Source organism: Sciurus vulgaris, assembly GCF_902686455.1.
Source record: "Sciurus vulgaris genome assembly, chromosome: 1".
NCBI classification, from domain to species: Eukaryota; Metazoa; Chordata; class Mammalia; order Rodentia; family Sciuridae; genus Sciurus; species Sciurus vulgaris.
Window position 1 is genome coordinate 125,280,160 of NC_136461.1, and position 16,069 is coordinate 125,296,228.

The 16,069-nt window shown below is 34.6% G+C and overlaps 1 protein-coding gene across 1 annotated transcript in view; it reads right to left on the bottom strand.

The window, feature by feature from the left end:
• Window positions 1-16,069, bottom strand: part of PRKDC (protein kinase, DNA-activated, catalytic subunit) — a 194,152-nt gene that overhangs the window by 147,734 nt on the left and 30,349 nt on the right. Inside the window, 10 exon segments of the mRNA XM_079137132.1 lie at window positions 1,948-2,055; window positions 3,545-3,697; window positions 4,390-4,391; window positions 4,394-4,552; window positions 5,453-5,543; window positions 7,134-7,240; window positions 13,470-13,629; window positions 14,017-14,136; window positions 14,572-14,658; window positions 15,681-15,840. Coding sequence (XP_078993258.1) covers window positions 1,948-2,055; window positions 3,545-3,697; window positions 4,390-4,391; window positions 4,394-4,552; window positions 5,453-5,543; window positions 7,134-7,240; window positions 13,470-13,629; window positions 14,017-14,136; window positions 14,572-14,658; window positions 15,681-15,840 — 1,147 coding nt within the window.

Below are 16,069 nucleotides of genomic sequence, written 5' to 3' on the forward strand. Positions count from 1 at the left end.
GGGGGGGAGGGAAGGGTTAGAGTTAGGGTTAGGGAGGGGGGCAAGTATGGAGGAAGGAACTACTGTATAGAGGGTAAAGAGGGGTGGGAGGGGTGGGGGGAAGGGAAAAAATAACAGAATGAATCAAACAACATTGCTCTATGTAAATTTATGAGTACACAAATGGTATGCCTTTACGCCATGTACAAACAGAGAAACAACATATATCCCATTTGTTTACAATAAAAAAGAAAGAAAAAAAGAAACTGTGGCATATATATACAATGGAATATTAGTCCGCCATGAAGAATGATAAAATTATGGCATTTGCAGGCAAATGGATGAAATTGGAGGATATCATGCTAAGTGAGATAAGCCAATCTCAAAAAACTAAAGGATGAATGATCTCGCTGATAAGCAGATGAGGACATATAAGAGGGGGTAGGAGGGGTTAGCATTAGGGTTAGGGTTAAGTTTAGGGTTAGGGATAAGGAGGGTGGTAAGAATGGAGGAAGGAAGGACTGTATAGAGGGAAAAGAGGGGTGGGAGGGGTAGGGGGGAAGGGAAAAAATAACATAATGAATCAAACAAGATTGCCCTATGTAAATTTATGATTTTTAATTAAAAAAAAAAAAGAATACAAGCAATAAGAGGTGTTGACGAGGATGTGGGGAAAAAGGTACACTCATACATTGCTGGTGGGGCTGCAAATTAGTGCAGCCACTCTGGAAAGCAGTGTGGAGATTCCTTAGAAAACTTGGAATGGAACCACCATTTGACCCAGCTATCCCAGTCCTTGGCCTATACCCAAAGGACTTAAAATCAGCATACTACAGAGATACAGCCGCATCAATGTTCATAGCTGCTCAATTCACCATAGCCAGATTGTGAAACCAACCTAGATGCCCTTCAGTTGATGAATGGATAAGGAAACTGTGGCATGTATATACAATGGAATATTACTCCGCCATGAAGAATGATAAAATTATGCCATTTGCAGGCAAATGGATGAAATTGGAGAATATCATGCTAAGTGAGATAAGCCAATCTCAAAAAACCAAAGGACGAATGATATCGCTAATAAGTGGATGATGACACATAATGCGGGGTAGGAGGGCTAGTGTTAGCGTTAAAGTAAGGGTTAGGGAGGGAGGGCAAGAATGGAGGAAGGAAGGACTGTTTAGAGGGAAAAGAGGGGTGGGAGGGGTGGGGGAAGGGAAAAAATAACAGAATGAACCAAACAACATTACCCTATATAAATTTATGATTACACAAATGGTATGCCTTTACACCATGTACAGAGAAACAACATGTATCCTATTTGTTTACAATAAAAAAGAAAGAAAAAAATTATAATAATTATAATTTTATGTATTATAGTAATACACATGCATCAAAAGATATCACAGTTTCGCTGACCTCACTACCTTGATCCTCAGCAAGGCAGTGGCCAAATCCTAACAATTCTATCTCTAGCATGTCAGAAAAGTTCTATGTAAAAGGTAAGCTACTATTAGTAGGACACTTTAGCTAGTGAATCTGAATATAGGAAAAAACTGAAAAAGTTCAAAAATTTCTTTTACTTTTAAATTAAGGACTGTACTACAAACATTGAAAAAAGAGCTACTGGTAAGTCAAAGAATATTCTTACTCCATACACATATATACCACATACACATCCTTAATGTTGAAAAAATGTGTTGAATTTACAACTACCTTCCTAGAAAACAGAAGAAAAATATGTGAACTATTATTTATAGTTGTAGATATTTAAAAGCATCATTTAAATAAATATGGCATTGTGTCCACTAAAATGGCATTACAAAACAAATACAAAAGAAGATAAAATGATCCAACTAGAGGTTACATTTTGGTATCTTAACAGGTAGCTATTTCCTAAAGATCTAAATATACATTAAAGGTTACTAATCAACAAGAATAGAAGGAAAAGAATAAACCACTACTCACCAATATGGTTTCTAGTAAGGCAACAGTATCTTGACTTTCAAATTTCTTATTGTTAGTGAACCAGTGAATCAGTTGCATAACAAGTGGCTCATAGAGTTGCCTTGTCACCTGAAAAAAACAATACTTCACAAGTTTATTTCTTTTGTGTTAAAGTAAATTTAAATTGCAAACTGAACATTAAATGGCACTTGCAGTAGGACCAAATGAAGCAAAACTAGTACTGTGCTTTCAATAATTCTTTTTCTAGTACAATTCCCATAATGAAATGTTCTAATTCTTCTTCTTTACTTCCTAGAGTTCAGCAAAGAAAATGTACCTTTAAATCTCAGTTACTCTATAGATAAGGGGGCAATTTAGAGTAAACACTGTTGGGTTTTAAATATCTATCTTTATTACTTTGATTTTAATTGCATATACAAAGTATTCTGGATTAGACACAAATTATCATTCATCAACTACAAAGCAAATAAAGACCCTGTGGTTTCCCACACCAAGACTGACACTCCTGTGACAAATAAAAGCCAGATCAGTGTCCTACATACACAGTCTTCAAAGCCTATGCCACAGGGAAGAACAAAGTCAAAATGATCTAGGAGAAAGAGGCAGGTGCCTCTCCCTCTGCTGCCTAATCCAAACACTGCCAGCAATACTCCAACCATAGGAGCCAAACCACAGTGATTTGACTGTGAAATTCAGGTAGATAGTCTTTTTCATATTAAGAGAACATTAAACCACTCCTACCCCTAGCCTATCAAGTCCAGTGAAAGGTCTTTAGGCTTCTATAGAGAGCACAGCTACTTCTTAAACAATTTCTGTGGTAAATTTCAGTTTTAACCATAAATTCTATTTAATCATGATGATTTCATATATGTTGCAAAATTTTCCAATACATCTATAAGTGACTTGTGGTCTCACTTTATTTTTTATGCGTACATTCTGATATCAGGGTTACACAAGCTTCATAAAAGTAACTGAGATTTGTTTTTCTGCTTCATGGCAGCAATGGAGGATCTGTCCATGAACTTATCAGGAACAGGCCATTTCCCAATATTTCCAATCTCTTCCTTGACTCCTAGACACTTCTTCACTTCCTGAAAGATGGAATTCATCCATCCGTGAGTAGGGTGACAGCTAATCCACCTTAGGATGCCCAGACTCTCAATGACTATAACAGTGGTGCCCAACACTGTGGCACAAAACAGGTCACTGGGACAACTTTTAAAAGTCCTGATCCCCAGGTCGTATCCATATCCAATCAAATCAGAAAGTCTAATAGATTCCCAGGTGATTATTCCAATGTGTAGCAAACTCTGTTGACAACTGAAGGAGAACTTTTTTATTTTTATTTTTGGTACTGGGGAGTTAACCCAGAAGGGCTTAAAACTCAGCCACATCCACCGCCCTTTTATACTTTGAGACAGGTCTCACTAAATTGCTGAAGGCTTCACTAAGTTGCTGAGGCTGGCCTTGAACTTGCAATTCTACTGACTTAGCCTCCCAAGCCGCTGGGATTACAGGGGTATGCCACCACGCCTAACCACTTTTTTTTTTTCTTTTTAAATATGCAGTTGATTCCTATTCAAAATCATGAACTTACCTGATCTACATCACAGGCAAGGCGAAGCACAACAGGAAATGTGTGTTTATATAGCTGGTACATGGGTGGAGAACTCTGATTACCTTCAGGCATCTGAGTGGCTTTTCCCAACATAAACATGATCATGCTATGTAACAGTTCACAAGCTGCCACCTAAACAGGCCAGGAGTTCAACAAAGCTTACATTATACTGTTCACAAGAAAAGAATATTTTGAAGTATTTCTCAATTTACCCTTTAAGAAGAAAAACTTACTGCAGATAACTATCATGTAATCCAAGTATAAATTAACTAGAAATAACGCTTACATAAAATTAATACTTCTGTTCACTTTGATCTTTAAGAGCCAAGAATTAATATTTTAAAAGCTTTAGACACTGGGAGTAATACATTCACAAGAAATATATTTCCTTTTATTTTTGGTTGTTTTTCTATTTAAAAATTTATTTAAGAAATATATTTGAATGATGCCACATTACAGAACTATAGACATCACTTCATTTGTAAGCATATTTGCAACTAAAATCGTTAGTAAATATATATCTATAAACCCATATTAAAATTTCAGATTACCTATTTCTACGGTTAAGTATCATTTTTAAAATCCCTTTGTACTATATTTTCTATAATGAAGAATTTTGGGCATATTAATGCTCTGTACGGTTATTATCTATTAAGATGATTTATGTTTAACTTTCACTTATGAATGTACTTACATCTGGTAAGTAAGCAGTTAGGAAATATACAAAATTAATGATAATAAATTAAAATATATTTTCTGTTTCCTAACCAACATGTTTTAAAGCAATAGAGCCTAAGTAAGAAATGGAATGAAAATAAAAGTACTTAGTTTGTCTGTCACTAGCTGAAAGAGCCAATTCTGTGACCCGGGGCAAGAATACATCCAGATAGATGACAGGCTTCATCTCTCTGAATGGCACTGCAAAACTGAGTCTCTTCTCTCTGTCCCACGCCACACACTTCTTCATCATTTCATCTGAAGTCATGGCTAACAAAAAAGAAGAGTGGTTTTCCATTCAAAATCTTTCTTAAATCAACTGTTCTACCTCTCATTGGTTAAATCTGAGTCTTTTTAAACTTTTAAATTAAGCACTTTACTCACCTTTCCTTTTCACTGCTTCTGATATGTAATTACAACATCTAAAAGTATTGATAATACTATTTCTGAACTTAAGTAAAAATATTTTCAAACAAAGTAACAGTCTGGAATATTTAATATTCAAATTCAGTAAGAGTTCCTTAAGATATTTTGCAGAAAAATGGTAAATGAACAATATTTTTTTTTTTTTTTTTTTTTTTTTGGGTGCTGGAGATTGAACCCAGGGCCTTAGTGCTTAAAAGGTAAGCACTCTACCGACTGAGCTATCTCCCCAGCCCCGAACAATATTTTTTTTTAAAATTTCCTTATTTCCAAGTATAGGTTCAAATTTCCTTAATAACCAAGCCACTAGTGTATTTAACACCAAATTTTGAAAGTAAAAACAAATGAGTTTTTACTAATCAAAAGTATTGTCATAAGAACAATCTAAAAGCATCCATATATTAAGAATATTGAGTTTTAAAAGTTTATATTCCCCTAAAATAAAGTTTAACATAGAAAACAATGCCAAATTAGATTCTGTTTCAAAATGGAAAAAACATGTGCAACATTTATTTATTTATTTATTTATTTATTTATCTAGAACATTTAGTCTGTTAGTGTGTTGAATTATTTCAACAGCATGGGTATAATCAAAGCTTTTCATCAAGTGAAACATTCTTCACTATAATCTTCCTTGAAAACATGTAAATCACATATAGGAATAAACATCAGAATATACTATAACTGTATTGATCCCACTTGAAGCGCAAATATATCTACATGCTTTATTTTGAAAGAAAAAATTACCTGTTATTAGATTTTTGTTTATTTGTCCTCCTAGAGATCCAAGAATCTGTATTACTCTAATTCTTATTTCTTCTAAGGACAGTGTTTCATTCTACAAAAATGAACATGTATACATGTGATATCTGAGTTAAAATAAAGAGAAGATGAAAAGAAAGAAAAACTATCACCCTCCCTATTATTAATGGTTTTTTTATGGCCCCAATCCTCTTAATGGTTAATCATATTGTATAAGTAGTACTATTCATAAAAACCATATCTCTTCCAACTTTTAAGTTATTTCCTAGAGCCAAGCTTTTGGGGAGGATCTTTTAAGGTTTTCTTTATGTGGGTCATGCACATCAATAATTATTGCATTATAAATTAAAACAAATTTAGTTATTATCTTAAAAATACTAAACACATTACAAGTGAACAAATGACATAGTGTCATAAAAAGTAATTCAATTTTCCAAACAAAATTCCTCAAGAAAGTGATCCTGTTTCACATAAGTGCAGATCCCTTTATAATCTGGCTCACTGGGAGATACAAGGTTCAGACCTTGCAGATGCCTGTTCCCTAGGATAATATAAAAGTAGTCTTTTTACATAATTCTGATTATAATTACTTGATATTACACCAAAAGTATACTGCTGATAGTTTTTTAAAGGTTCATTATTGTAATTTAGAACTTGAAACCTTATCAGTGAACTGTATTACATTAAAATCTTTGATTTGTCTTATACTTTTAATAAATGTTTTCCCTCGTGCATAATTTGGTAACCTCAAGTATTGTTCATAATTTGGTAACCTCAAGGTGATAAAATACTGGTTCACTGGATTTGGCGAACTTTCCAGAATGTGCCAAGAGCCAAGTGTCAATAAAAGTGCTAAAAAGAACCCCAACAATGTTGCTCACTGTTATATCACAGTGCAGATGTCAACAGAAACAGCTTTAACCTTGCACCCTGGAACCCAGGGATCCTCACTTAGAAAAACACTATCCTAAGAAATAGGAATCCTAGGGAACAGGCATCGGGTACCTGTAAAGAAATTTTATTTGCAAAACTAAAGATATGCTCAAGTTATGTTATCCAACTTTGTTTATGTGAGATAAAATTTTAAAATTTCAGAAAATCATTTCTAGTTTCATGCAAATCTTTCAATCAAAAGCTGCCAAAAATAATAAGGTAGAAAGCATTTATCCTAGGGGTTTAAGTATCAGTTTTTAACATGAGGTTTTTCAAGTTGCAATTTTCACTTCATACCAAAAATACTTTTCCTAAACAAAGTTCATTTTTTCCATTTATATCATTTTTTTCCTATCATATCATACAGCTCATCTCAAAAAAGCTGGTCAAGAAATTATCACCAAAAGTACAAAACTAGCATGAACTTGATAAAAAGATGTATTTCAGAATGGATCAATCTTATATATCCATGATATCAGTATTCCAATTTTCTAGTTGAATATGAACCATGTTACTCTGCATTATCCACTAAATACATTTAAGGATAGGGATGAGCAGGACAATATCAAGACAACAGCCAATAATTAATAGAGTTTATATTTTCAAGCCAAACGTATATTGAAACAACTTTTATATTACTAATTTATATGTAAAAAGAACTAACATCTCAAATGAGGATTCTTTTCTAATCTCTGTATTAAACAAGGTAAAGAAAATACAAAGGCTTTCTTACTGATGAAATGTTCTTTGTCTTTTTCAGATGCTTTAACACAACTTTATTGAATCCTTTCTGGGCAGCCCGAGAAAGTGCTGACACTTCCCAGTTGTTCTTGACCTCATCTAACAACAGTAAACAAAAATCAATTTTAAACACTCATTCATTCATTTGATGAATACTAAGGAGAACGCATTATATTGCCAAACATAAAACATTAAAATTCTAATCGTAATTATGATGAAAAAAATTAAGTTTCTAGAACATGAAGTATTCACACTGGTTGTCTTGTTTTTTAAGCACCATTGTCCACTAAACGGATAAAGGGGAAAAAAAGTTATTTTTTACAGCAGAATGTCAACTAGGATTAAAGGACTGATGGTAATAGAGAACTTCTCTAACTATCACAGTAATAAAAGATTCAGAAGAATTCAAGGAATACTAGAACTATTATAGCAAAAAAGTGATGAGGAACAAGAATATTTACAATCATAGAGTACACCCCTATAAACCACTTATATTTTAAGCAATCATAAATTGAAAATTTGGAAGTACAATTAAAGATTCCTTGCCTGGAAAACTGAGAAGTTAGTTTCTAGCTTTGTGTTCAACTAAACTGAATCATTTGGACAATTTTTTTTTTTTTAATCCTTTCATTGTGTATCAACTGGAAGAGAATTTCTAAGGTCTTTAGGTAACTTTAAACCTTGAAGCATATGAGTGAACTGATGGCTAACTAATAATTTCTAAGTAAATAGAACATTGAAATATTAATTGCAAAGCAACATGTTTTAAGTTGATGTACTGTTGCTTCTTGCTTTCTAGGCTATTGAAGGTTGGAGCTTTGGTTCACGCTAAAGTGTATGTATGTTGGCCTTTGGAGGTAACTGCAGACCGTGGTATCACATGAACTCCATGAATCTGAACTGCTAGTGGGTGACCCACAGTGCCCAGTAACGCAGCTCAGTTTTCTGGGTCAGAGACAGTTGGATAATGGGTTATATAATTAACAGGTGGTTGCAGCTATATTAGAAGCAACAATGCAATATAATTGTGTATGCTTGATTTTTAAGCAACTGTCAGACTTTTGGATGTCTGGACCCAAAGGCAACTGGGACTTACCTCAGGGATCTTGGCTAATGTGGGTCATAAATAGTAGTGGTTAAATTAGAATTGGAAACAATGTTTTCAAAGACTTACTGATTTACTCTGAGACCATGTTAACAAACGTTATCTCAGAGAAACAGTTTTTTATTCTTTGGCTTTTTTTTTTTTTTTTCAGTACCAGGGATTGAACTCAGGGGCACTCAACCACTGAGCCACATTTCCAGCCCTGTTTTGTATTTTATTTAGAGAGAGAGTCTCACTGAACTGCTTAGTGCCTAGCCATCGCTGAGGCTGCCTTTGGACTTGCAATCCTCCTGCCTCAGCCTCCCAAGCCTCTGGGATTACAGGCGTGCACCACCACACCTGGCACCAAGAAGCAGTTCTGATCTCACAGATTCTTTGAGAAAATTGCTGCTTTAGTTTTGTCATGTATTCCAGAATGTGATAGGGCATCAGAAAGGACAAAAACTTGGAAACACCTGAGTCTGAGAAAAGATAACTTTTACTAAAAAGTCACTCTAACTTGAAATGTTTCCTTCCTTCTTCATTTCAGTGAGCAAAAACTTGAGCTATAATATGAAAAGTCAATTTTTACTTTCTGTGTAATCTGCCAAAACAGCATAGATTCAGTATATTACCAGAAGTATCTTCTTAGCTTTATGTTGACCTCACTGTCTGAAAAAGGAGATATGGGCCATGTGTCTTTGGCAGAGTGTTTCTTCAGCAAGCCACATTAAGAGGTACATGCCACTTTGTCTCACTGCTGGCCAGTGGGCTAAGGAGTCTGCCACATGTCTCCAATGTTAAGGCCATCATTGTCACACTTGGTTATTAACATGTACTTTGGGAAGGTACTTTAAAACCATGTGTAGTAGGCAGAATTTAAGGCCTCTGGGAGCTGAGAAATACCAAGTCAGCAAGAAAAAGAGAACCTTAGTTCTCAAATGCTATGGAACTGAATTCTACCAACAACCTGAATGAGTATAGAGGTTGATTCTTATCCTGAGTTTCCAGGTAGGACTTAATAGTACCCAATCCACCAATATCTCAATTTCAGCCTTATGAGACCCTGAGCAGAGAATCTAACAGAGAACCCACCTGGATTTCTGATGGACAACTATGAAATAATAAATGGATACTATTTTAAACTATGTTTATAATTCATTACATAGTAATAGAAAACACTGAAACTTTCAATACACTCATTTTGTTTCTTTATACACACTGCTTCAAATTTGATTAAACTGATTATAATGTTTCTAAAATGTATTTGTTTTGATGCTCAAATTATTCCCAATTTTGCCTGTGACATTTTATTTCCCCCATCATTTTTTGAACACTTCTGTTTTTCAGATGTTCCAGAATTTTCCCAGTCCCAGGCTGGAATCAAGTAGCAACAGTTTCTTTTACAGGAAAATGACATTTGAGAAGTCACAACCTGAATGTCAGTTGGCTCATTACTACTAAGGTACTTACAGGCCTTTTCAGTGAACAGAGCTAGAATGTATGCATACATGATACACACAAACACTTTTGTCTCTAATTTACATTTACTTATATGCATCCACATCTAAATGTATATATGTAATTGTGTGGAAAGGGCAGAGGGAGAAGGAAAGGGTGAGGGAGAGAGGAGGATTAATTCACACTGAATCATTCACTTGTAACCCAACACTGCAGGGTTCATTCTAGTTTCTCTCTTTATGTATTTATAGCTCCCTTCTTCAACAGTGAGAAATCTAGCTTCCATTATCCTCAATGCATTTATTTATTTATTTATTTATTTAATCCCCTACAAATAACAAAACTACCACTTCCATTGCCCTCATCCCCTACCTATATCCCAAACCCCATCTGAGTGTTTCAACATATAAGGGTCCCAACCCTGCTTGGGCTCTGACCCTATGCCAGCCACCCCTTGGGGAATCTCTACATGGAAGCTCCATGGCCTCCCCATGCCCAACCCTTATCTTCACCTGGGTCACTTAAAGGCTGCAGGACCAAACATTTCAGTAAGAGGAGAGGGAGAGGGTCTCAAATAACTGACTCATTAGAAGGACAAATAATAACTCCGAAATTACAAAAAGATGAAGCAGACCATGCTGACCAATGATCAGAATAGACATGAACTGCCATCATGTGCCCTGGAGAGGACCTAGCATCAGTTCTGAGTGTTTCTGCCATAAAGATATGTCCTGAATCTCATCACGAGAAACATCAGATAAACCCACAATGAAGGTCATTATATAAAATAACTGGCCTATACCTTTGAAAATGTCAAAGTCATGAGAACTAAGAAAAGTTAAAAAAAACTAACCTACATTAAAGGAGGCTGAAGTGTATTGACAACCAAATGCACTATACAATTATACAATGGATACTGGACCGGGAAAAATATAATTATAAAAGAAACTAATGGAACAAATGGAAAAAACTACATATGGACTACAGATTAAAAGAGTATGTATCCATGTTATTTTTCCTGATTTTGATAACACTATTGTAATTATGTAAAAGGAAGTCCTGGCTCTTAAGAAGTACACAATGGGACACTGAAGTGTAAAGATCCATGATGCCTGTGGCTTACAAAGAATTCACAAAAAAAGTCATGTATAAATATATACACACACACACACGAAATCACACATTATATAGAAAAGTATATACAATGATAATGCAAATGGTACAAAATCTGAATAACTGGTTTAAAAATTGGGGAATCTGGTTAAAGTACACAGCAGTTCTTTTTACTGTTCACGCAACCGTTCTGGAAATTAGATACATCAAATAAAAAGTTACTAAAAGTAGTGGTTGCCTTGAACATCATGTATTTTGTTAATTTTGCTTCCTCTGCTTCTATCATCAAATGATTTAGAATACACACATTTATCAATAGACAGAGCCTTTGAAACAATCAGCAACTTGACATTAATCTAAAACATAAATCTTTTCAATGAGTTAATTAACAGAATCAAATGCAAAACAGCAAATAAAAATACTACAAAGATTTTTGCTATTTCATATATTCAGGGACTGACTGAGCCCTGTCTCCAGGATCCCTCGGCCCAACCGATCACTCCCTGCCTCTGGGGCCCTCATATCAACTGACTGCTCCCCGCCACCAGGACCTCCAGCTGACCACACCCACACTTGGAGCTGCAGCTCCCCATTTGTCAACACATTTGGAAGCCAGAGTGGCCATCTTGGATTATTCTGGAAGTGGTAGCTCCCATCTTTAGGTGGGGCAATTCCCATCCTGAGACACCTGCTGGAGACTGGAAGCTCATTGCCAGGTACCTCTCATACATCAGGCTGCTGAAGACTGGGAGGTTTGAATACTATATGACTGTTATAGTATAGATTTTCTTTTTTCTCCTTATTGAAAAATTTTAAGTTTTTATTTCTTTACTTTTCTCGCTCTCTTTTCCTTTTGTTTACCTGTTTCCTCAGAGTCTCTTTCTCCCTTTTCCCATGCTAACAACTGACTTCTTTTGATTATAATCTCACTCTTTCTATGATCTAGAACTTCTATATATTCTTTTCTTATCACATTAACAGCTACATCCTACACCCCTCCGCATCCTCTTTGTCCTCCATTAGAAACTGTAGACCTTATTGCAAATCTATTTGTAATACTGAAGATAATAATGAACTCATTCTGTTTATTATGACAATATTGTTAACGTCCTCATAGGGGCTATTTGGTTTCAGATTGCATACTGTCTGAACTGGGCACTGCTAATATTGATCTCCCCCTTAAAGAAAAGGTTTTGGAAACCTACAGGGTCACTATAAACCAATAGGGAGGAAACTGCAATACTCCAGATCTGCACTGCTACAGGGGAAGATACATGAAAAAACAAGGGAAGAAAATGATCCAAACAAACCTAGATTCTATATTAATAGAATCCAGTGACAGTATGATAGAAGAAATGTCATATATTCATTGTTGAAAGTGTATGAATATTTGTGAACTACTCAAACAGTAGCACTCCTTTATATAAAATGCATTTTAAAAGCCTAGATGGCTGGGTTGTGGCTGGCTCAGTGGTAGAGGGCTAGCCTCGAATATGTAAGGCACTAGGTTCGATCCTCAGCACCACATAAAAATAAGTAAATAAAGATATTATATAAAAAAAAGCCTAAACTATAGAGATTACTATGAATTTTTTGTCCCTAAAATAAGACTCACATTTATATAAAAATCTTCTAAAATTCAGACTTCTTTCAAGAATTCTGCATATATATTTGAGGATGTTTCAACTAGATAGTGATTGAAATCTTTCAGATAACTTCCATTTAATGTTTCCAAGACAATAACATATAACAATAAAATAATGGCTTACATAGTAAAACTTGACAAATTAACACTTGATTTCCACTCTGATGATTGTAAAATTAAATTTTTACAGTCTTTCTTCACAACTGAAATACTTTACAGTCTCTCTCCCAACTGAATTTTTCTTTTTGCTTGCACCTGATATTTGTTTTCATTCTCATTTAAGTAAATCCAGCCTCCTGACTATTACTACTGCAATCCCAAATTAGTAATATTTTTTGCCTGGTCAGATGATTTTTTTAAAAAATCTTTTCCTAAACCTATTTCTTCTCTGATGACTTTTTTTCCCTTCAATTCTTAGCTTCATCAGTTATATTTTAAAAAGCAATAATAATCCAGCAAAATGAGGTAAAACACAAAATTACTATTTGATTTTCTTTCTTTTTTGGCAGTACTGAGGATCAAACTCAGGGCCTCATATATGCAAGGTAAGTGCTCTACTACTGAGCTACATTCTTAGCCCTTTTAATTTTACTTTGAGACAGAGCTTCACTAAGTTGCTGAGGCTGGCCTTGAACTTGAAATTCTGTCTTAGCCATCCAAGACAATGGAATTACAGGTGTATGCCACCACACCCAGCTTCTGATATTTTTAATTCTTGATTGATTTATTCAAAAATTCTTTGCAAGGCAGTGTAACAGGAGCTACGAAGAGTTTCTGTCCCTAAAAATTTTATAAATCTTAGTAAGATATAAACAGATAAAATGAAAAATAGTATTAATGCCTTGATTACATTTCCTGTTGCAACAATATTGTTGCAATTATATTAAGATGACTGGGGAATTAAAAACACATTATGAACATGTTGGGTTCAAATTTTTAAAGTTTTAAAAAATACAAACAGTCCTACTTAGTTATCACACTGTCATTTTAATCACAATGCACATTCCAATATTTTTAAACCTTACCTGATAAGGTGGAAGTCTTCAGGAATCCATCAAGGCAGGGAAGAATATCTTTGTAATATGGCTGAATTACATGCTTTTGGATGCAAATTGACCATTCTTCAAGAGCATTCAGACCTACTTCAGCCAGTGGGGGATAGCTCAGACCCAGTTTGAATGCCATCTAGTCAATCCAAACACGGTAAAGATAAACACGGTGAATTTAAGATTTAAAGAAAAAAAAACACCAGTTAATTGTGGTTTCTATGTAATAAACCCTTCTATCACTGAAGCCCAGATATTGCTGGAGGTATGTGGGTGGAGTTCCAGTTCACCATGAGGAAAACAAATAGCACGAATCTAAAGACTTCCAACACAGGCAAGGTGTAATTCTCACATTCACCTGCAAAGGAAGCTCCGAGAGGCCATGTCAGGTTTCCAGAGCCCCAAGCTAGAAAGTGGCAGAGACTGAGTCATGCATGCATTCTGCATGGAGATCCTTGGTATCTCCATGCTCTTTAGGAAAAATAATAGCAAAGAAGAGGTGGGTTGCTCAAGAAAATTCATCTACCTGCAATGCGGGGACGTAGGCTCTAAAGTCAAGTTCAATGATGTCATGTGGCAGGGACAGAACAAAGGTCAAACAGGAGGCCAAAAGTTCATCTTTGTATTGTTTCATTTTAACTGATACCTTAATGAGAAGGAAGACAATATTAAATATCTGAATAGAGCCTACAATTTGAAAATCAATTTAAAAACCTTCACTCTATTTTCAAATACAAAGAATGAGTACATATTTTATTTGACATGAGCATGTTCACTTACAAACTAACCACTGATCTCCAAGATAATTTATTGAAAGACTCAATTCCTTCTACATGGAAAAACTAAGGAATATTTCAATTTGAATCGTCATCATTCAGCTGAATTATTTTAAGGGAATTCAAGGTACTTTTGAAGCACAATGATTTGCTGTGTTAGTTTTTTTAAAAGAACTTAACTTCCAGTCTGAATTTAGCAAATGAATTTTTAAAAAAAATTATCACTTTTGATCACTAGAATTTTTTCACTACACATCATTTAAAAATAACCTATGAAACACTATGATAAATTGCATAAAAATTACCTCTTTACCAAATTTTGCAAATAAAGCAAAGCATGAATACTTTTCTGGATCCTCAGGAGAGTGTTTCAGACCCTTTGGACTAACTCCCTGTCAAATAAAAGAGAAAATTAGTACACTAACCAAGAATTAGGACATATTATATCCTAATCCAGCAGTGCCCAACCTTCCTCCAGAGGGTGGAATCCATTCCACTTTACCAAAGTTCAGTGTGGAAAGAAAGAGAGACAGCTAAGAGAGCATTTCCAGGCAAAGACCAGTCAGAAATAGAGCAGGAAGAGAGAAGTTGAATAACTGGTCAAAGGTCACTGGCATGACCAAGTCCATTTCCCCTTCCATCTTCCAGTCAGATATATCTATGCTCTGAGAGACCTACTTCCCCTGCAATTACAAAAGCAGACTACTTATATGACTAAATGGAGCCTTAGGGATGCTATTATAGTCATTCTCAAAACTCAGTAGGCACTGAGATTATCTGGATGAACTGCAGCGCATATCACTTACCCTTTCCCACAGAGTTTCTGATTAGCTAAGTGTGGAGAAAGTCCACAACTTACAAATAATGACCACAATTCAAATCTTAAATAAATTAGCCGGTGCTTAAAAATCAAAGCAGAAAACGCCACTAACTTTTCAAAGAGAATCATCCAACTGACACTCACATATCAACTTTTTTTTTTTTTTAATGGACACAATGCCTCTGTTTTATTTATTTTTATGTGGTGTTGAGAAACTTTAAAAAATATATAATAAAGCCAGACATGGTGGCACACACCTATAATCCCAGTGACTAAGGAGTCTGAGGCAGGAGGTCACAAGTTCAAGGTCAGCCTTGGCAAATTAATGAAAGCCTATCTCAAAATAAAAATATTTTTCAAAAAGGGTGGAACTCAGTGGTACAGCATCCCTGGTTTCAATCCCCAGTACAAGAAAAACAACAACAAAAAATATACGTATACACACAAACACAAACATACATAAAATTAAGTAGACTTTAAGACTGCATATGACATAATCACATATTTCATAATGCATTATATACTCACACAATCAAAGGAAACAAAGAATGGGAACACAACACAAGAATAATTCATATTTTCTAAAAATCTTACCTCAAAATATTTTATTTTCTTGGCATTTTTCACTGCAATAGTAAGCAATTTGTAGAAACCACTGATGAGTGGCAACCGTGTAGACTGCAAAATTAATTCATATGCAAATGAATACACCCATGGTTCAAAAAATTTTACTTGTTTCTCAGGGAGAATCTCTCTGTAAAAACAAATTAAATGCTTAAGGTAGAAATTTTTATCCTACTAATTTTTATAGTTTTAAAAATACATGGGATATGAAAATTATAATTGTATTATATAATATTAAGTACATTCTTTTTTACACTACCTGAAGATTTTTTAAAAGACTCATTTATATTTTAAAGGTCTATATATAAATGATTTTAGACTTAAGTCCTCATACTATTTTATTTCTTATATTTATACAA